Raw genomic sequence first — 21957 nt, 5'->3', positions numbered from 1 at the left:
AAATGTGTTCAGGTAGCATAGGTCCAGAATAGGGCAGATCCATGTGCCGCCCCACCTCCAATATCTGGAGAAAATGCCTGTTTTGCTCTGGCTCAGCGGCACTTCTGTGATGGCACCTTTGTTTAACAGGAAGTGTATTTCCTCCTGTAAAATGTGGCCAGCCTCCCCCTGAGGGAGCTCCTCCCCCTGAGGGAGCTCCTCCCCCTGAGCTGCTGTTTGTACAAGACAAGAAAACGTGGGCGGAACGGATGCGAATCGAAGCCTGTAGCCTCTCGTTAACAACAACGAAAAACCCAATCCGGAGCGTTCATGTCTCTCCAAAAAGCCTGTGCTCTGGCGAGGTGTGTGGAGACTGCTTTATGTGGAGGGACCCTCCTCAGTGGAGCTCAGTGGCGCCCTCTGGCAAGGAGCAGGGGGAAACACTCTGGCCCGAGCGGGCACGGCACCCCCCCATCATCCCCCCGACAGGGGCAAGGCAGCCTGAGGGGGGCAGCAGAGGACAGGCTTTGACCCGGTCCCTGCTTTATTGACATGAATTTTTGGATTTTTCTTTTCACATCTTTTGAGCTGCGCCCTTGGCTTATTGAGACGCCTGGATGTGACAGCTGCATACACGTTCATATTTTTTGGAAAAAACATTTGTGCATGTGTGTGCTTGTGACACGGCTGTGTGGGTGCAACAGCAACTCCCTCTATGGCTCTGACGTCTGAGATCCTCTGGGCTGGCTGAACCAGACGCGGCTGCTGGACCAGCACACTGACCCCAGTGGAGCCTGGCAAGGAATGGGGGGGCCAGGCACACACCTTGAAGAGAGGGCGGGTCACCTGGGCTTCTTCTGGTTGCTCTTGCTCTTCTGCTGGGTGGCAGGATTTCGCCTGCGAGGCCACCGGAGCTGTGGTCACCAGCGCTGGGTGGGTGGGGTGGCCACTGGGCACGAGGGGCTGTAGGGCTGCAGGGGGTCTGGCTTCTGTCTGGCTTCCACTTTTTGACGGGGAGGCAGGCCTGCCTGGAGAACCTCCTCCTCTCCCTTTTCCTTCACGTCATGGAGGAGAGAGCAGGGCTAAACAGACCACGGGAGGAGATGGGACAGTTGAGGTAAAACCTCTCTCTCCTTGTCGCTGAGATGGGCGAGGTCGAGCCAGCGGGTTCTCTCTCAGATCACAGCCGAGGAGCCACACACACACACACACACACACACACACACACACACACACACACACACACACACACACACACCCCATGTGGCCTCGACGGCCGTATGGTATGGTGTACGTTGGTACAATGACCATTGAGTGCATGGCTTTATGCTGCCAAAGTCTCGCCATCCTTGGTTGTCTTGTACTTGCTGATCAGCTCCAGGTGAGGGAAACTCAAGATCCCAGATCATGTTGAACGCCTTGGCGGTGACCCCCCCCCCTCCGGCCTTATAGGTCCACTGAGAGCGCGCTCCTCCTCCCTGCGGCCAGGGGAGCTGCCGTGGCTCGATGGCGGGGAGTTGAACGCAGGCCTCGTGTCTCCATGTCCTTCGTGTTCAGGTCACGTGATCCAAAGACTAACACTCTTAGCCATGAAAGGTCCCCTTTAGCATGCTGCTGAAGTCAGGTTCCATTGAGACCACTTGCTTCCTCCTAGTCAACAGGGCGAGGAAGACATCGTATCTCCTGCCGCTCGTGACCTGTGTGGGCTCGGGCCAAGCTGATCCCTGGGCTTCATACGCCTTGCACAGGATGCCGTGGAGAGACGGGGGAGTAGGGTCGGTTAGCCCCCCCCCCCCCCCCCCCCCCGTCCTCGTCACTTTCATCCTCAGACAAAAGGCCTCGAGAGAGATCGTCATCATGGGCGTTTCATTCCAAAATGTCCTCCATACTGCCATCGGTCCAGACAGACGGCACCGGGAAAAAAAACATAACCTCCTTGGTGGAAGTAACAAACATGGTTCTCAATTTTCAAAAGAGAGGCAAAACTTTTTGTGTCTCACATTTGTTGATCCCAACCCATAGATAGACGAGCCATATTACACATGATCTGTATGCGTTTGCAACGCATGGCCTGTGAGAGTTTTAGAAGAGACTTTCAGAGAAAAGTTCCTTTCGTTTCCTCCGCTTCTTGGTGGGAAGTGTTAAGTGAATAACGGTCTCTTCTGTGACGACAGAACCCCCAACTCGTATTTTCTTCACACTTGGTGGGAAGTGGTAAGCGACTAACGGTCTCTTCTGTGAAGACAGAAGCCCCCCTCGTCTTTTCTGACATGACAGGAAACAAAAGTAAGTTGGTGTCAACCACACAAGCAGCTGGCCGCAACCCCGAGCAAACATAGAGCAAGGCAACGTCAAGGTTGTCAACAGTTTCCACTTCAAAAGGTGTCAACTCAAACCCAGGTGTAGGCAGGGTCGCTAGCTGCAGATTCAACGTGCTGCACGTAATAGTTTCCTACATCAGCTGGGTTTGTATTAGTCTCTCAAGCCAGACTGTTCTTCTCTGTGAATACAGCTTAAACATTCTGTCATTCACGCCCACAGAACATGGACAAAGGAAGTTGGAGGGGGGGGAAGAGGAGGTTCAGACCAGAGGAAGTTCGAACCGATGCAGGTGATTGGAGAAATACGTCTTTCTCCAATCACCTGCCTTTAGGCGGGACTGTCCGGGACATCCCCCGATTATCGCTCGTTATTTTCCCTGAGCTTCACTTTCCGTTTTGACCAAGTTTTCCAGCTCGAATTACAGACATTTCGGCAGAAGTATTTAGAAATTGCGAGAGCCAACCGTCTGTTTTAAGAGATTAGGTTTCTATTCTATCTTTTTGGTCAGCGCAAGCAGGCCCTATATCTGGCTTTGTCCAGTCCAATTTGCCTGCCGATTTGAGTGCCAATTTGTGGTTCCACTTCTGTTGAGAGATCTCTGCTGCAACCTTTGCACGTTGCATCACTGATGCTGTCATAGCTGTGTTTCCCCTAGAAAACTTTTCAGGCCTGGAGGGATTTTGAAACGTACGCCGACCGCAACGGTGGGGGCCCGCGCTGGCGACGCTAAACTTTTAGCTAACCTGTTCACATCTATGTTCGCAATGGCATCCCAAGTATCATCATACGATTATGGGATGCGATGTGAACAGATGTATTATGGGATGTGCGTTTCCCAGGCAACGACACACGTTGACACGTTTTGTAACAGTGCTGCACGCTGGCACAATGCTCCTAAAAGCAAAATGCTTATTGTTTTAAATGATTTGGCATCTTCTATTACTGTCAACACTGTCAACACCAGTATTGTTGTATTGTAATAATATGCAATAAAGGTTTATTGAAATTTTGGGGAGAGCAGAAACAATATCTAAAAAAAGAAAGACATTTTTTTTTCCTGGCTTGGCGGGCCCGCCAGGTCTGTAGAATGGTAGGGGAAACACTGCTTTGTGTTGTGGACAAAACAAGACATTTGACGACACTGATCGACATTTTTCACCGTTTTCTGTCTTTTTTTTTATACAGTAGATCAAATGGATGAATGGAGAAAATAAGCAACAGATGAATCCATAATGAAAATGGTTAGTTGCAGCGCTAGATGCTGTGTTGAGTCCTACCATGGTTTTGCCACACTGGAAGCTGATACTGGTCTGGACGTTGGTGGTGCTGCCGGGACACTTGGTGGTGCTGTTATAGTCCAGCACGGCGTCAGAGAGCCTCTGTAGGGACAGCTCACCTACACATTCAACAAAGAACAACACAGACCATTAACATAACACACATGTCAAACATTTAAACAAATGCATTTACATCCAAATGGCTTTAACATGAAAAACCTGGTTTAAAAAAACCTGGTAGTGTAGATATAAAGGAAACACTGCCCTGTGACCTCTGACCTCCAGCCAGATCATTCACATGCAGAGCGTTTCCCAGCAGCTTTCCTGCTTCCCTCTCTGGCCTGAGTCACACGGCCAACGAAGCCAGCGAGGTCAGGACGTTATGGAACAGAGGTTAAGGGTTATCTGCTGTGTGTGTGTGTGTGTGTGTGTGTGTGTGTGTGTGTGTGTGTGTGTGTGTGTGTGTGAGTGTGTGTGTGTGTGTGTGTGTGTGTGTGTGTGTGTGTGTGCGTGTGTGGCAGTGGGTCAGGGGAGGTTGCCAGACTGTCTGCTACAGTAACAGCCTGAGAACGTGTGTGTGTGTGTGTGTGTGTGTGTGTGTGTGTGTGTGTGTGTGTGTGTGTGTGTGTGTGTGTGTGTGTGTGTGTGTGTGTGTGTGTGTGTGTGTGCGTGTGCGTGCGCATGCGTGTGTCGCAGACAGAGCTATAAGCTAAGAGACAGTAGTCGCGTTTCCATCAACGTACTGTATATTTTGATACACATTTTGAAGTATCGCATTAGAAAAGTTTGATGGGAATGGCAAAATTCGGGGGGGGGGGGGATCCTCAATTTCAAAAACGTTTTTACGTTCGCTTGAGGTGGTTTTTGCGTTTTTTTTTAAATAATTAATGTGCAAAATGGGGGAAGGGACCGCCTTTTCCAACCCGGCTCAAACGGCCGGATAATCCTGCAGCAGATCAGATGTTGTTCTGATCAGATCAGATCAGATCAGATGTTGTTCTGATCCTCAAGTGTTGCAGCAGAAGGCTCTCACTCCGTCCCTAACATGTCTTTTGCATCGTGACTCCTCCCACAACTGCTTTGTGTGACTCGTTTCCCAGATATATGGCAGTGTGGCAGAATGTGTGTTTCTCCTCTGATATTGCTCATTATATTGACTCATCACCACCACAAAGAAACACATTCCATGACATCATCATTATTACATCTCCTATGACAAGCCGAGTGACAATTGGAAAGCCCAGTGTTTCCCCCTAGAAACATTTTCAGGCTGGAGAGATTTCGAAACGTACCCCGACCGCAAGGGTGGGGGCCCTCGCTGGCGACACTAAACTTTTAGCTAACCTGTTCGCATCTATGTTCGCAATGGCATCCCAAGTATCATCATACTATTATGGGATGCGATGCGAACAGTTGTATTATGGGATGTGTGTTTCCCAGGCAACGACACACGTTGACACGTTTTGGAACAGCGCCGCACGCTGGCACAATGCTCCTAAAATCAAAATGCTTATTGTTTTGAATGATTTGGCGCTCTTCTATTACTGTCAACACCAGTATTGTTGTATTGAAATAATATGCAATAAAGGTTTATTGAAATTTTGGGGGGAGCAGTAAAAGAATATTAAAAAGAAAAAAAATATATATATATTTTGCTATTTTTTTTCTGGCTTGGCGGGGGCACCGTTATGGTAGGGGATACACTGAAAGCTGTCTCCATTGTATCGTATCATCTTGTCCCCCCAACACACAATCTACTGATTGGCTTGACTGCCGTTAATGGAGGACAGAGACCGTCTGTCACACTTGCATCAAACCGCAGCAGAAATCCTTCTCAGGCAGCGTTTGTTTTACACCCATTGAGGCACCACATGGGTGGGGTTTACCACTGGTTTGTGTTGGGCATTTTGGAATGTGCACGAAGGCGTCTTGTATATTAGCTGGGGGGATTTCCAAGTCCACACATTCACTGCATTTCACTGTGTGTTTCCACCTCCACATTCCCAATTTAACTCAAACTAGCCCATCTAGCTGCTCTATGAAGACAGCAGGGGAGATCTTTTTCAGACACATTATTTCTACTGTAGTTTTGGAATTGTCAGTTGTGTTGGTTAAAAACATGTGCTCCTTTTTGCTGTATCCCATTACTACTGATCATCACGTTTCATCTCTCTGTGTGCGTGTCCCATTCCTCCTGGCTGAGCAAACTGCCTGCTTTCTATGTATTCATGCTTCTGATGGCTTAGATATGTACAGGTGGGGCGTCCGGGTATTGTAGCGGTAGACTCCCTGCCTACCTCCGACTTGGCCGGGCGTTCATACAGGCACAATTGGCTGTGTCTGCGGGTGGGAAGCCGGATTAGGGTCTGGTCGGTCTGGGCGCCTGTTCAGGGCGGAACGTGCCAACGTGCTACGTTGTGCCGGTGAAGCTCCCCGCTGTCAGGTGAGAAAAAGCGGCTGGCAAGTGTGCATGTGTGGGGAGGAAGCATGGTGCTAGTCTACGGCTCTCCCCAGATCGGCAGAGGGGGTGGAGCAGCAAGGGGGAAATTGGCCAAGTACAATCGGGGAGAAAATGAGGGGGGGGTCAGAAGAGAAAAAGATCTGTGAGTTGCTTCTGATCAGTTAAATATGGACAGTTGAAGTGGGAAGTTTGCATACACTTAAGTTGAAGTCTCCTCCGTGAACCATGGTCGGCAAAATGACTTGTGCATAAAGTAGATGACCTGGTACCGACTTACCCAACTATAGTTTGTGAACATGAAATGTGTGGAGGGGTTAAAAATGAGTTTGAATGACTTCAAACTAAGGGTGAGAATGTCATCATTCCAGGGGGCATTTGGCCTTCGGCGTCACATGTTTTCTTAGGGCACAAGGTCACATGTCAGGGCAGAGGTCATCGCTCTATTGACATCGTGAAGAGCGAGTTTTCTGAAATGTGTGTTAAAATGAGCCAATGAATGCGTTTACATGGACTTGAGTATCCCGGTTACTGTCGGGGTTTTGGAGTATCCCGTTTTTGTGTTTGCGCATGTAAACATCATATCCCGGTTTCAGAAAGCTGGATAAGCCCTTATCCCGGTTTTGAGAAAGCCGGTTATGCGAGGTGGAGTACTCCGAAAGAACCCGGGATACTGTTGCATGTATACACCTTATCCTGCTTTCTGACCGCAGCAGACTTCCTGCGCAGGCGCGGCTTCAGTTCAGTTCATCTCCAAAAGGCAGCAGACTTGCAGGCATTTCCCCCCCCCCCCCCCCCCTCCATTTCATGACCAAACAACGCGAAACACACCGTGAACACCCTCCAACGCGAGGGGCTACCGTACACAACACAGCTTGCGCAAAATGACCCGTTTCACTATCAGAATTTCGTCCAGTATCCACCTTATTTTTGGCGGCCATTTTGCCTTACGTTAACGATGGGTTCTATTTCCGGCGTAACCAATTTAGATAACCCCCCAGCCCCCGACAAAAAAAACGTCTGAGGATTTTACCCTTTTACAGTGCTGGGATAGCGTAATGCATTGTGGGTAGTCGGCTACTAACTGTGGTGGCTAATGTTAGCGGCTAGCTAGCTATGTTACATGGCAGTAAAACGCCACCAAATTGATTTAACTTTTAACCATTTCGAGTAACACACATTTCGAGTTTCCATACGGACCTCCAGCGTTGGTTAGTTGTTTATAACGTGACTATATTTATAACTTTTATAACGGACTCCAGCTTCCGGTTTATAATTCGGGTCTGCAGCCAGAGTATAACAAAGGAAATGGCAAGCGGCAACAATGAGTCACGTTAAACCGGACCTTGTACCCACAATTCTTTTTTTACAGTGGGGCATTCAAAAATAAGGTGGATAGAAAGTATAGAAGTGCCGCACGATTAGGCTACTTCCTCATCAGACCGCCGTGTCAGACTCCAGGCATTTTCCTCTCTAACCTCGCTGCTGTAGGTCCCGCACATACCTAATCGTTTTACCTGGAAATACTCACGCGCAAATGTCAGTGCAATTCGACTTAAAAGTCTCACTTCTGAAGCGATGAGGAAAGAGTTTTGCCGAGTTTTGTATTTCGGTGATGAAATAATTAAATGCTTGGCAGCTTAGATAGGAGAAAGCATCAAAATGCTGCCCTATTCAAGTCTGTAGTATACAGACTACAGGACGAAGGTGTTGTGACTCAAATTAAAGCCAAAGCCGCGCGCTGCGTGCAAACAGGGACACTCCACCATGAAGAGGGAATCCAAGGGAATCCCACGTCTTTGCCCAAAAAAGCTGAATGACGTCACGTCACACGCACCCAATATAAGCAAATAATAATAATAATAATGACCCCGGTTTGTATTGTAACGATCACAGGCGCCTGCGCAAATAGCATGCAGTGATCAGTAACCAGGATACTACTACTTATCATGTATACAGGGTAGGGATGGGCATCGAAGTTCGAATATTCGAATAATCGTTGTTATTATCAAGGTCGACTTTTATTATTGAAATTCGAAATTCGAAATTCGAAAAAAAAAAAAAAAAAAAAAAAAAAAAAAAATTTAGTGAAATGTTGCATTGTCTCCCCTGATTCTAAGTATAGTCAAATCGCTTGGTTTGAGCAAGTAAAACAATTTTTATAAGCATTTTAAGCAAGGTTTATGGAAAAATGAATGGTGGATGAAATCCCATGAAGAGGGAGAGGGGGTGACTTTGGCACCCCTTTGGCACTCAGACCTGAGCCTACTAAATATTTAATGAACCACTCATGATTGTCAAAACTGTTTTTTATTTTCGAAAATGTCAATGTCATGTAACATGTTCTTTAAAAAAAAAAAAAAAAAAAAAAAAAAAAAAAAACATTTTTTATTTTTTTTACATTTTTATTTTTATTTTCGAAATTCGAATTAAATTCGAATTTGGCCAGCGAAAATTCGAATAGTGTTTTTGCTAGAAATGCCCATCCCTAATACAGGGATATGAGTAACCTGCTTTCTCTCTCTTCCATGTAAACGCCTTATCCCGAATATGATCAAAACCAGGATAAGCCTCATAACCGGGATACTCAAGTCCATGTAAACGCAGTCATTGACACATCCTTTGCATAGGACACTGGTACTGGCCTACAGGGCAGTACACCAGACAGCTCCTCTGTACCTACAATCTATGGTCAGGTTCCAAACCTCTCAGCGCTCCCTTCGCTCCTCCACCAGTGCAGGATGCCTCGCCCCTCCTTCGCTACGGGGGCTAAAAAGTCGCTCATCCCGATCGTGACTCTTCTCGTCCCTGGCACCTCAATGGTGGAACGAGCTTCCACCTTCGGTCAGGACGGCTGAATCACTGCCGATCTTTTCATGCTCCATCTGGGCCCTTCTTGAGCTAACTTCTTTCTCTCTCTCTAAAAAAAAAAAAAAAAATTACTAACTTAACCACTATTCCTTCAGATGTTGTAGTTGTCATAAGCTGTGTTTCCATTACAGTTTTTCGCAAAATAATTGCGATATTTCTACAACTTCGACAATGTACAATTGCGACTTGTAGGCGTTTCCATTGAAGTTAAGTTTGGTCACCTGAACGCAATTCCCATTAGCCTACCAGCAGCTGCCTGCCACAGTGGATCTGCCCCATATCCCGTCCCCTGCATGCTCAAATCCAACCAATGGTCAATGCAAATCACAACATGAAGTTACAACACATATAAACGAGCCTGATTATCAATTCAAAATAAAATTAGTTGCAAAATGTTGCTGGCTGCGGTGAATGCAGTGAGCGCGACAGGCAGAGGAAAAAAGCCTAATAGCCTAATAGCCTACAACTGGTCCGATTTAGAGATGGAGGGGGGAAAAGGCTGATTTGGTCAATAATCACAATTTTGTGTAGCTATTATAATTATAACACTGCACCTGAAACGTGTGTAATGTATTACTCACAGTCACTGTATTCACTTCAGTCAGGAGCACGCACCGCACCGGTGTGTGCTTGCTTTTCATCCCCTCGCGCTGTGCCAAATGCGCGCACACAGGCAGCCTGTCACCATGGACCGATTTCTGCCATTAAACATTATCTATTTTATATATATTTTGCATAACACTCGTCTTTCTGCTAGCGTTGCTTCAAAGTTTTCCATTGCTGCGGAGGTTTTGCCACGGCTTATCGAACCGTTTCTTCCTCATTTTTCGCTGCTTTTCCAAAGCAGAATGGGTCACATGACGTGCTAATGCGAAAAAACTGTTTCCATTACACTTTTGCGATAAACTGCTATATCGACACGTCTGAAAAACCACCTCATGAGAGCGCAAAAACGTTTTGCGATATTTGGGAGGTTTTTCGAAATTTACGTGTTTCCATTACCCAATTTCTATTGCGATATTTAGATTTTGCGCATTTATGAGGGTAATGGAAACACGACTATAGACTGTTGCATAGTTGATTGATCTATTGCTGACAAAAATGTGTTATTGTAAGTCGCTTTGGATAAAAGCATCTGCCAAATTACATAACGTAATGTAATGTAATGTAATAAGACAGGTTACATTAAACTGAGACCACTGATGCTTTTAAAGCAACTGACAGTAGCAGGCTGGTAGCAGGACACTGCCAAGGTGGCCAGAGGGCTGTCAGGGCATCACGGCCAGAGGGAGGGGCAACAGCAGTAATTCAACACGCTGGTCTCTGTGGTTAACAAAAGTTGATGGGAACGGTCATTTGTGTTCAGCAGGATCATCTTCACAAACGTGAATCACTTTTATGACTTTTGAAACGTAAATGTGTTTTCAGAAAATGCTTCAAGTCAGGGACGTTTTTATTTGGGCATTTTGAAAAAGGGGGAGGGGGCACGAAGGCCATCCGTGTAATTCCCACCCTGGTGTACATGTATGTAAACTTCTGACCACTGTCTTTGCTTATAGGACTAAAACATGCATGTCTGCTCTGCATGACTATGCTTTTGTGTGTGTGTGTGTGTGTGTGTGTGTGTGTGTGTGTGTGTGTGTGTGTGTGTGTGTGTGTGTGTGTGTGTGTGTGTGTGTGCACGTGCAATATGGCAGGTCTTTAATCACCAGTGAGTCATGAAGGAATGCTGTGACCTACTAACACTATGAGTAGTACAAATGAGACAGCAGCCTGTTGCAGCAGTTCCTCTTGGTGCTCAGTTTTCATGATTGTAGTTTTATTGTATTTTATCAAACCTACTCGGGCTCATGTTAAGAGGAATGTTCCTCACCATGTTTAGCAAATTAATGAGGTTGAATGGAGTCAATTTGAACACCGAGTCCACACAGACAGAAACACTCACGATACTGGACCGTGATTGGATGTAGGACTTTGAGAGTAAATAATATGCATGAAATGAGCGTGACTAGTGTCCTCTAGAGAGAGCATAGCATGACTCATTAGCCAATGAACAGCCAGGAAGGGGTCTCGCGCTACTTTTGAACGCTAAAAAAAAGCTGATAATGTACAATTTGGGGGGGGGGGGGGGGGGGGGACTTTCAAAGTACAACACAAACTGTCCATTTTGCTGCAACTCGACAGTGCTGCTTAATCCAGGACCTTACTTCCTGGAACTCTGGAGAGTAAAAAAAATGGTCCATTGGAGTGAATGGAGATGTCGCGACTCTTCTATCTACACGGCTCTGAGCATGACGTCACCCATTGGTTTTTGAGACACATATTGATAGAATGCAGGGCTGACAACTTTTGATCAGTTGGTCGATCGGTTGGTCGATAAGCTTCAGTCCGACCAAATTCTCATTGGTCGGACACTCGCTGGTGTTCATTCCACACGAGAGAATCAATTTCATAAGAAGAAAAGCACTCCGGAACGAAAGTAACGCACCGCGGAAGCAACCCACCACGGAGCTTTCCAGGAAGAGCACGCGCTGTAGGAGCAGCAGTGACAGAACAGCCAAACTGTAGGAGCAGCAGTGACAGAACAGCCTAACTGTAGGAGCAGCAGTGACAGAACAGCCAAACTGTAGGAGCAGCAGTGACAGAACAGCCTAACTGTAGGAGCAGCAGTGACAGAACAGAACACACACTGTAGGAGCAGCAGTGACAGGACAGCCTAACTGTAGCACGCTGGCTGAGAGGAGAGCAAACAGCTGAAAGTATGGTCATTAAATGGGTCAGCCATCAACACAGAGCACAAACAACAGAGCACACCACCATCATCAGCTGTTAATGAGCAGTTAGTCTGCGCTCGCTTCAGATAGCAAAAGAAATGACTGTCTCACTCTCCTCCTTTCTGACTAATCAGCCATGCCACAGTGCTAACGTTACATAACCGACCGGAGGGCTGTATGAAATACGATAATTTTTTTCCAAATGCCGTTTTATTAAAAATAATAATAATAATTTTAAAAGAGGGGTTACTTAGGATGGATGTTTTTTTTTCTTTGTCATGATGGCTTGTCTCTCTCAGGCAGCCTCTTCCACATGTTTCTCAAAGTGAAAAACTAAGTTGTGAGATCATGTAAGGGTTCCACACAAGACCCACCCCCCTGTCAAAACACCTCAATCAAAAACTTAATTTTTTTTCTCTAGGCCAATTTTACAATTATGAAATCATTTAGGTTACTACGATAATTAGGTCTACATTTGATTTTGATAATTAGGCCTACTTTTATCCATTTCAGACAAATTATGGGAAATTCTGCAATATTCCATGTTTTACAGTTGATTATTATTTTTATTTTTTTTGCAAATTCCCTGATCCATGATTCTTTCCGTTTTGCAGAAATCCCCACGTAACCATCTCACATGCTTTCTGACAGCTGGTTAAGGTTACTATCGCATCGCAGCTGAATGTGGGCAGATGTCAAAATGTGTATAATTTCAGTATATAAAGCAATTAGCTAAAAAAAAAGCAATTAGCGGTAAATAGCTTTTTATGTTTATTTAAAATTCATGTAGACAATCAGGTATATTGCACTCAGTGCACTGCGGCCGATATAGTCAATACAATAGAGATAACATTTTGTTTGTTTGTTTGTTGTCTTGTTTTGTTTTAGAGAGGAGAGATAGAGAGCAAGCTGGTGTGTGAGAGCAAACAGAGAGATCTACAGTCGTGTGTGTGTGTGTGTGTGTGTGTGTGTGTGTGTGTGTGTGTGTGTGTGTGTGTGTTTCCTGGTGTGCTGCTCGTCATGTGAGAAGTCAGCTGGTATGAGTCACATTGGAGCGCAGTGATCAGAGCACTTCTTGTTTGCTTACTCTCGTCTCCTGTCTTACTTCCTGTTTGTCAGTCAGGCCTGGAGGGAGCCACACCTCCTGCCTTCTTGGGTGGAATCTACCTACAGTGTGTTTCAAATTGTCAAATATGGCCACCTGCTCGCTGCCCGCACTTATTAGGGATGAGCATTTCTAGCTAAAACTCTAGTCGAAATTCGCTGGGCTAAAGTCGACTTTTCGTAAAAATTCGCCCACCCCTAAAAAAATAAATAAAATAAAAATGAATTGCAAGTCAAATTTTACATGGTCTCCCCTGATTCTAAGTATAGTTGAATCGCTTGGTTTGACCAAGTAAAACTATTTTTATAAGCATTTTACACAAGGTGTATGGAAAAATGAATGGCAGATGAAATCCCTTGGATGAGAGGGGGTGACTTTGGCAGATCCAGTCCCAGACTACGTTAGCCACATTAGCTTAGCTAGCCGAACGAAGCCGAGACGGCCCATGGAACAGTCGACAGAGCTTTTCTTCATGCAGTAATGAGCCTTGAAACCTTTTCCTTGTGGCTGAGTGTTGCTGTAATGTACGTAGAGACACCATTTCTAATACGATATAATAATATCAAGGAGCTGCTGGGTGTTACTGTCGCTAATGCTCTTTGCGTGAGTGAGTGCGCACTGCACAGCCGGCGGCTACGGTCGGCAACGTAGGCTCAATGTGGCATTCTTACAGAGACAGGCGCCGGTAAAAAAAAATAAAAATGATAAATAATAAATAAATAAACGATTTTCGACTTTCAATAATAAAAGTCCATCTTGATAATAAAAACGATTATTCGAAAATTCAAAATTCGTTGCCCATCCCTAGCACTTCTATAACTATCCGGTGTGCACAAAATTGTCAGACTAAACTCCTGCTGACACCCCAAAAACCTAATCCGCGACAGAAAAATTTAAATTACATTTTCTTTTCTTTTTATTGCAAAGCAGGGTACAGTTGTACAAAAATAAAAATTATCTTATATAACATTAACTGGCCCCTGGCCTTCTGTCATTTAAAAAAAAGTGGCCCCCGGGCAAAACAAGTTGAGTATACCTGCCCTACGTCCTCACCAAGAGCTTGCCAGACCTTGTGTTTTCCCAAACCTTGAACTGAACCTCCACAGGACACTGCTCTCTGTGCTGAGGCATGGAAGCTCTCGTCCACAGGACACTGCTCTCTGTGCTGAAGCTCTCGTCCACAGGACACTGCTCTCTGTGCTGAGACATGGAAGCTCTCGTCCACAGGACACTGCTCTCTGTGCTGAGACATGGAAGCTCTCGTCCACAGGACACTGCTCTCTGTGCTGAGACATGGAAGCTCTCGTCCACAGGACACTGCTCTCTATGCTGAGACATGGAAGCTCTCGTCCACAGGACACTGCTCTCTGTGCTGAGACATGGAAGCTCTCGTCCACAGGACACTGCTCTCTGTGCTGAGGCAGGGCCTGCAGTGAGGTCAGGTGACTCGACATGGTCTCTGGCTGAGCGACCAAACAGCCATTTGTCACACCGAGGAAAGGTCAAAGGTCACGGCCTAACACAGGAGGACAAGCTGCTGTTGTGCTGTTCTGAAATAACTCCGTCTGACTGACTGCCTCGGGAGAGCGTGGGTAAAACCTTTGGCAGCACAACTGCTCAACTGGCACGTTAGAGATGAGTGTGCGTACGTAGTGTGTGATGTTTCTAAATAAATCTAGGGAAACATACAAGGCTGTGTGTCCACAAAAGGCGGCTGCTCCAAAAAAAAGGCTGCAGCCAGAGTTTTTTCCCTCCTCAGCGCTTTCAAAGGTTCAGAAATGTGACACTTTTCCCACAACACTGTATTATTGTCTGCTAGACGTGCTAACCAGCTGATTAGTGAGCTAGCAAGCAGCTCATGTTTTCACCCGCCTTTATTTCGCCTCACAAAAGGCAGTGTTTTTTCTACGTCAAAATAACTGACAAACGCTACATGTGTGTGGACACACGCCCTGACTGACACATCAACAACAACAAATCAAAAGGATAGGAGGTTATGTCTTATCACCTACTGTGACTTACAGTATGTATTGTACACAGTAAAGACGTTCTGTTGTCGGGTGTCTGATCGAATCCTTTATTTTGCAAACCAAATTTGTCTTTTGCATGTGACGGTAATGATAATGATTTATTGCTCTACTGGTTGAACTATTGCAACGACTGGATATGAAAAAAATAAAAATAAAAAATAGGCCTCTGTGTTGGACCAAATGTACATTTCTTCCTTTAGCCTAACGAGGCATATCACTCGTTACGCGTAGGGATGCACGATATATCGGCAATCATATCGGTATCGGCCAGTATCGGCCGATTTTTTAACATATCGGTCATATCGGTATCGGTCAGATGTTGCAATGTTAATATCGGTTATCATTATCAGCCAAATTCTTCACATTGATATGAAATAATGCAGTAAATCTATGATTTATGGGCTTTTCCAAAGGCTTTGCAAATAAAGAAATGCATAACTTTTTAAAATTCAGTGTTAACATGTGTTTTTCAGTATGTACAAAATGTGATGATCATAAAAATGTGGTTTTATACAGATCATATCGACATCGGTAAATATCGGTTATCGGCCATAACAGCAATGTTAATATCGGTTATCGGCATCGGCCAAAATTTTCATATCGGTGCATCCCTAGTTACGCGTGCTCGATTCCTGGGCTCGCTATTGCCTGCCCTGCAGCTCAGCGGCTACGTGGCCTCGACCTCAGCTCGGCTGCTACGTGGCCTCGCCTGCCCTATTCTGACATACTGATGACATCATCAGTGATGGTATGACATCATTGATGACATCACTGATGACATAGGTAATTAGGGCAATCACCTAATAAAAGAATCGGGCTACATCAGGTCACCCGCACGCGTGCTCTTTACACTTCCTGAAAGTTCAGCCCGATCGAACGTAAAACGGCATAGCTGTGGCCGGCCAAAATTCTTGAAACAGACAGACAGACAGACAGACAGACAGACAGACAGACAGACAGACAGACAGACAGACAGAGATTGCCCACATTGCCAAATGTATAGATAGATAGATTGTTCCTCTCAGCCTGTAGCTACGTGGTGCACCGACTGCTTCACTCTTGCTGTGGTCACGCTCTGCTGGAAGGAGATCTCTGCTTCATGCCAGTGAAACTCCTCCAGGCTGTCAGGTGGAAAGAAGAGGCTGTATGGGAGCGGAGGAAGCATCTCCTCCTCAGATGGGCAGAGGAGGAGGTGGAGAATGGACCGGGGCAGCAGGGCAGAAACACAGCAGGCCTGCTCTGCTGCAAGTGAGATGTGCATCTTGCTGACACACAGATTGAACCATCAGAGAGCAGATGTGCTCATGTAGCGTTAATGTGACTGATGACTAGGGGTGTCACGATACACTCAGTTCACGATACGATACGATACACGATATTGGGTTCACGATAACGATACGATACGATATTTTAACAATATTTTTTTGCTATCGATTTGTAAGTTGATGGGGCATCCTCCACGCTAATTTGAGTAATTTCACCATTTTCATCCTCTGTAACGTCCCTTGTCAGTTCAAACAAAGCAATGAAAAGGAGAGCAAACATGCAATCAGATGCAGATCAGTGCCACCATGTTCAGCTTCTTTTTCTCACGATATGAGATTTCATCTCAACGATACGTATTGTCATTTTTTGATATCGCGATATATTGTGGGACGATATATTGTGACATCCCTACTGATGACTGATCTTGTTAGTTCATGTGACTGATGACTGATCTTGGGCGGTGGCGTCAGCAGCAACAGGCCGGCCTTTCCTGCCAGGTAGAGAAGCTGCTGTGATGGAGCTACAGCAACAAAGACACAGAGATGGACCGGAGGGTTCACCCACCTCAACTCATTTGAGCCATATTTACATTTACACACATAAGCCGTTTTCACACATGCGCTTTATACCGGGAAATGACCAGAAAGCGGTGTAATGCCTTCATGTGTGAAAGTTGTTTTCCGGTATAAGCGCTTCCCCGTCATCGCGGACATTTGACCACTTCTAACCTTGTGATAAGACCGGTATGTCTGCTTCATGTGCCGATTCCCCCCCCCCCCCTCTCTGCTCGCTCTCTGGCCAGTCCTTCAGTCCTCCTCAGTCAGCAGCCCGACAGGGACAGACACAGCGAAAATGGCAGCGGCTTGTTCTGAGAGTCTTGCAAGCCGCCCCACGCTTGGAGAGAAAGCAAATGCACAAAGCGAAATGTGGAAGTATTTTGCTCACGTTGCCGACAGCGAAGGCAAGCCCCCTGGACACATCAAACTAAGCCAGTCTGTAAAAAGTGCTTCAACGCGACGCAGGTGAACGGATAAACATCGAACCAGCCAGGCTATTTCTCTCAGACAGGGATCCCAACGTCTACAAAGATTTCAGTTCAAAGACTGGTTAGCGAATGTGAAGGATACAACATACTAGAGCTGCAACTATCGATTCTTTTAGTAATCGAGTATTCTACCGAATAATCCATCGATTAATCGAGTAATCGGATAAGAACCCTTTTTTGTGTTTTCAAAGGCTTATCGTAAATATACACCAAAAAATAAGATAAATCTCTTCAAATAAACAACTACATTAGTTTCTTTCTTAGAAAAAACAACATTTTGATTTTTAAATTGCATAGAACTGGCAGTGGCACCATTCATCTTTTCAACCTGACGTTTGAGTTCTTCCAGTGTACAGCAACCGTTAAATAATATGAATGAATGGCTTACTAGCTAGTTTACATCCTTCATTTACCTTACAGCTGCATGACACACACACTCTTTCTCTCTCACACACACTCACTCTCTCTTTCTCTCTCACACACCAACAGGCTAGTGCAGGGGCACTCAATTAAAATTCAAAAAGGTCCAGTTAGAGAAAATGTCCTCAAGCAAAGGTCCGGAACATTGTAACGTAGCTTGCGCTATGATTCAGTGCCATTGAACTCAATGATTGAAGTAGCCTAATAGTACGTCTGTATGTCAACAACTGACTGTTAAATCAAAATAAACATCAACAATGCTTATTTACAGTTTTCATATTTAACTGGATTAATTATAGCTACATAACTAGCCTACTATAATAAATAAATGTTCTTTTCTCATTTCAAGTAAAATAATGCATTTACAAATAACATACAACAGACTGCTTTGGAAAAATGTGCATCTTAAAATGAAGTGCTTTAATTTAAGAGAAATGCGTTTCCCCTTTTCTTCACTCCATTTCACATTTAACACTCTCAGCCAACAAACAACCTTTTCTCTTGAGATAAGTGAGCTCCGTATCTGTCTGTCGGTCTGTCTGTCGATCAATGCAATTGCAATGCAAACCTCGCATGCCCTTGCGTTGGGCAGTGAGTGTGCCCTGGTGTGTGTTTGCTCATGTGTGGCGCTTCCATAGACCGGTCAGGATCGCACCGCACTTCACACGAGACATACTGGTTTTGATCTGCCCGTAAGAACAATGAATGGACGTGTAAGAGTGGTTTCTTTTGAGCACACCATGTGAAATTACTATCTCTCGCCTCAACTCGCCTCTGTCCGTGTGTCTCGCAGCACCACTGAGAACGAAGCAACAGAGAGAAATGATTCGCTTATTTGATTGGCCGAGTAGCACCACGTGTGATGATTTACAGCGCATGCATTGGTCTGTGAGCTTCCTGGCAGATGAACCAGTATTACCGTAAAGACTAGAAAAGCATGTGCCGGTTAAAATAGAAACGCTCCGTGAAAATGTAAGTTATCAATGATTTGTAGGTTACAGGGCTCGGTCCGGATAGGACGGCATCTCGGTCCGGATGCGGACCGGAGTCCGGACTTTGAGGATCGCCGGGCTAGTGTGATCACACACACACACACACACACACACAAAACGCTGTTAAATTAGCCGCTAACGTTAACTCATTGAGTGCCATGGACGTCTTTCGACGTCCAATTAAATAGTGACGTAGAGTGCCACGGACGTCTTTTGACGTCCAATGCGTTTTTTGACGGTGGGACGTCGATCAAAGCCTTCCGCAGCTCCTGTACAACTATTGTAGCTATTGGAGGTCTATAACCTATTTTACAGAACCCTTAGGTGGCGACAGTGCTCTCCAGGTTAACAGAAAGGCAGAGAAAAACAGAGAATAAGTCGTTGGGGAAACGGAAATCGCATCGCATCCGTATGCATCGATATGCATGAAGCGTTTTAACGTTAGATGTGCCTGCAACAGGCAGCAGCCAATCTGCTCCCACAATTGAGCTCCTCCACTGCTGCGACAGCCCATTCGCATGATCATCGTTATTATTCTCAACTGGAAGCATACAGTAGTAGCCGGTGACAAACACACGCGGAAAAAGCTGGATGTCGCCCACCCTTCACAGTGCAGTCAGAGCAAACTCAGCAGAGAGCCACCTCCCATACAGGGAGGAGTGTGCAGTTGAGGCGAGGCGGGGCGGGGCGGGGCGGGGCGGGGCGGGGCGGGGCGGGGCGGGGCGGGGCGGGGGGGGGGGGGGCACGCAGAGCAGCACACAGCCACACAACACCGACAGACCCAGGCAGCAGGACAGGGTTGGCAAACGCAAGCCAGAATATCCGATGCCCACCAGCAGCAAGAAGCTGCAACCAGCAGCGCACGCAGGGGCCAGCTAAAATAACCATATATATATGGTTGCAGCTAAAAATATTATTCTGCCAAACAAAATTCCCTGGCCTCACTGTTTTATTGAAGGAAATTATTTTTGAGGTGTGACTACATCAGAAAATTAGCTTCAGAGTCAGTGATGTGTTTGAAATGTTTAATTTCACAAAAGGGCCATTATCTCAGCTTCTAGAAAAAAACTGCTCTTTTTTGTTAAATCAAGCTATCTTCTCCGGCTGATAACTAAAGAACGGAAAATGATATCAATAAACCTGTTTTTGCTGATGATAGAAAAGAGTCTAATCGTTCTTTTTGCGTGTTCATTGTTTACATAGTAATATCACACAATATTCTGTGGGCCTCGAGAAATCACTGAAAAAAGCTCTGAAACTCTGGCACTGGGAGCGTCCGTTCTCCAAAAGTGGCTGGCACTCAATGAGTTAATGTTAGGTTGAGCTTTGTATTTCTCACAGAAAACGGTCCAAACTTCTCAGAGAGAGCGGTCGGTATTCACTAAAGCCTTCATATCTCAGGCTCTGTAGTACATAGAAACATAAAATAAAAAGCATTTGAGAGCTTAACCCTTTGGCTTTTCGTATTATATTTGCTCTAATGTTCATTAAAAAAAATCTTAAAAATCTTTAACCCCAAAAAATAAAAATAAAAAGATTCTAATGCATTTTAAGACATGTTAATAAAGATTACGGCAAATGTAACCCTTCCAAATAAAAAGCCACGGGTTTAAGCTGTCAAATGCTTTTTATTTCATGTTGATAGCTACTATACAGGCTGAGGAAATACGTTATGTTGAACCCTTGACAATTACTGCAGCTAACGTTAACGTTAGCGATCTCTGTTTTGCAGTCGTTGTGAAGACAGTGAAAAGCCCCGTTATCTAACAACTACAACTGCAGTGAAACAACTTATCCAGCTAACGCTAGCTAATTAAATAACGTTATCTGATGTTGTAGTCGATGCCTCTCTCAACGTTACAGCTGAGGAGGTGCTGCTAACATTAGCTGCGGTGCGCTGCCTGCTTCATTCACCCTCAGCCTATCTAGTAATACGTTACAGTCTTCAGCATTTAGCTACTGTAAATATATCTTGTGTTTGACCATGCTTCCTCAAGTTTGAGGTGTTTCCCTGGCCAGCTTTGCAATTCACATCACAAATGTTGCAACCAGTGTTGTCTGAGTCTATCTTGGGAAAGTGTAGCCAGTAGCCACATTTTCGGGTGGTCCCGTTTGTTGACGTTTCAGGTAGAGTGACGGACTGACGTAACGCGCTCTCACGTGTTGCCTTAAGGCCTAAACATGGTCGTCCGTCCCCCTCGAATTGGAGCCGTCTCGCCGTCTGGCGGCGCCAGCGAGCCCCACATGCTCGGACGCCACTACGCCCCCCCCCCCCCCCCCCGCGCGGAAGCTCCGTGTGAAAATGGCGGAGATTGTGTGCCAGGCAGTCTGAATGAAATTGAATGTAACGTTCCCAATTCTATGTATTAAATTCTAAAAAACGACCCTCAACATTTGGGAAGGCTAAGCCACACAACTAGTTGTTATAATCTAACATCATGCTTTGAAAGGCGACTTTACGACGAAGAGCCAGGGCAACGGCCAATCACAACTCTCCTGCAGCTGTCGTCACGCACGTATTGTCGCCGTGAAGTCACATTTTCGAGCAGCCCCCGTCAGCCGACGGCGGCCCCTCCCCGTAGGACGGCGCTCCACCCGCCGTCACACGGGGAGGGCGGGGCGAGGCTCTGACGGACGACCATGTTTAGGCCTTTAAGGTTCCGTCGGAATTTCTATTTTACCCACTCTCTTCTATTACTCAGATGCGTGTCGAAGCGAATCATTTTGGCCTCGATCAATTTAATTATTCGAGTTATTCGAGGTACTCGAGGAATCGTGACAGCTCTACAACATACATGCCCTCTTAAGTCAAACGAGTGTGATTTATTGTGTGACAAGCAAACTTATTTCACCATCGGAGTTTTGCCGAAATAAGGACGATTCCCCATCCAAGTGCACACGTCACTCCCCACCCGCTCTGCAGTGCCCCCCCTTCCCCGCCGACCCCCCTCAAATACAGGTACTTTCGCTGCTGTTTTTACACATGTGATCCCTCAGGTGTGAAGGGAATTTCCGGGAAATAGCCAGTCTTGATTTACAGGTAATTTCCCTGTCTGTATGTGTGAAAACAGCTATACATTCATAGAACACATGAAACTGATGGCACTCCTATGAACACAAGAGGGATTTCATGCTTTTCTGAAGATATAATAGATTTTTTTTTTTAAATAGTGGTGGTATTATGATTTACGCAGACTGAATTGTGTTTAAAGTGGAACTGGAAAAATTGCAAAAAGAATTGCAAAAAGAAGAAGATAAGAAAACGATTTTTTCCCCCTGCTCTCCCCAAATGTTCAATAAACCTTCATACTGGTGTTGACAGTGTTGAAGATGCCAAATCGTTCAAAACAATAAGCATTTTGCTCCGCTGTTCAAAAACGTGTCAACGTGTGTTGAGAGAAACGCGCATCCCATAATA

General features: G+C 45.6%; 1 protein-coding gene across 1 annotated transcript in view; it reads right to left on the bottom strand.

Annotated features, from left to right (window-relative positions):
• igf2r (insulin-like growth factor 2 receptor) overlaps positions 1-21957 on the bottom strand; it is a gene marked incomplete at its 5' end in the record, with an annotated part of 144593 nt that overhangs the window by 110627 nt on the left and 12009 nt on the right. The window contains one exon of the mRNA XM_083642893.1: positions 3579-3697. Coding sequence (XP_083499019.1) covers positions 3579-3697 — 119 coding nt within the window. The remainder of the gene's footprint in view (positions 1-3578; positions 3698-21957) is intronic.

Source organism: Poromitra crassiceps, assembly GCF_964638095.1.
Source record: "Poromitra crassiceps genome assembly, chromosome: 9".
NCBI classification, from domain to species: domain Eukaryota; kingdom Metazoa; phylum Chordata; class Actinopteri; order Beryciformes; family Melamphaidae; genus Poromitra; species Poromitra crassiceps.
Note: the sequence above shows the minus strand (reverse complement) of the source record. Positions and strands in the feature narration are given on the sequence as shown.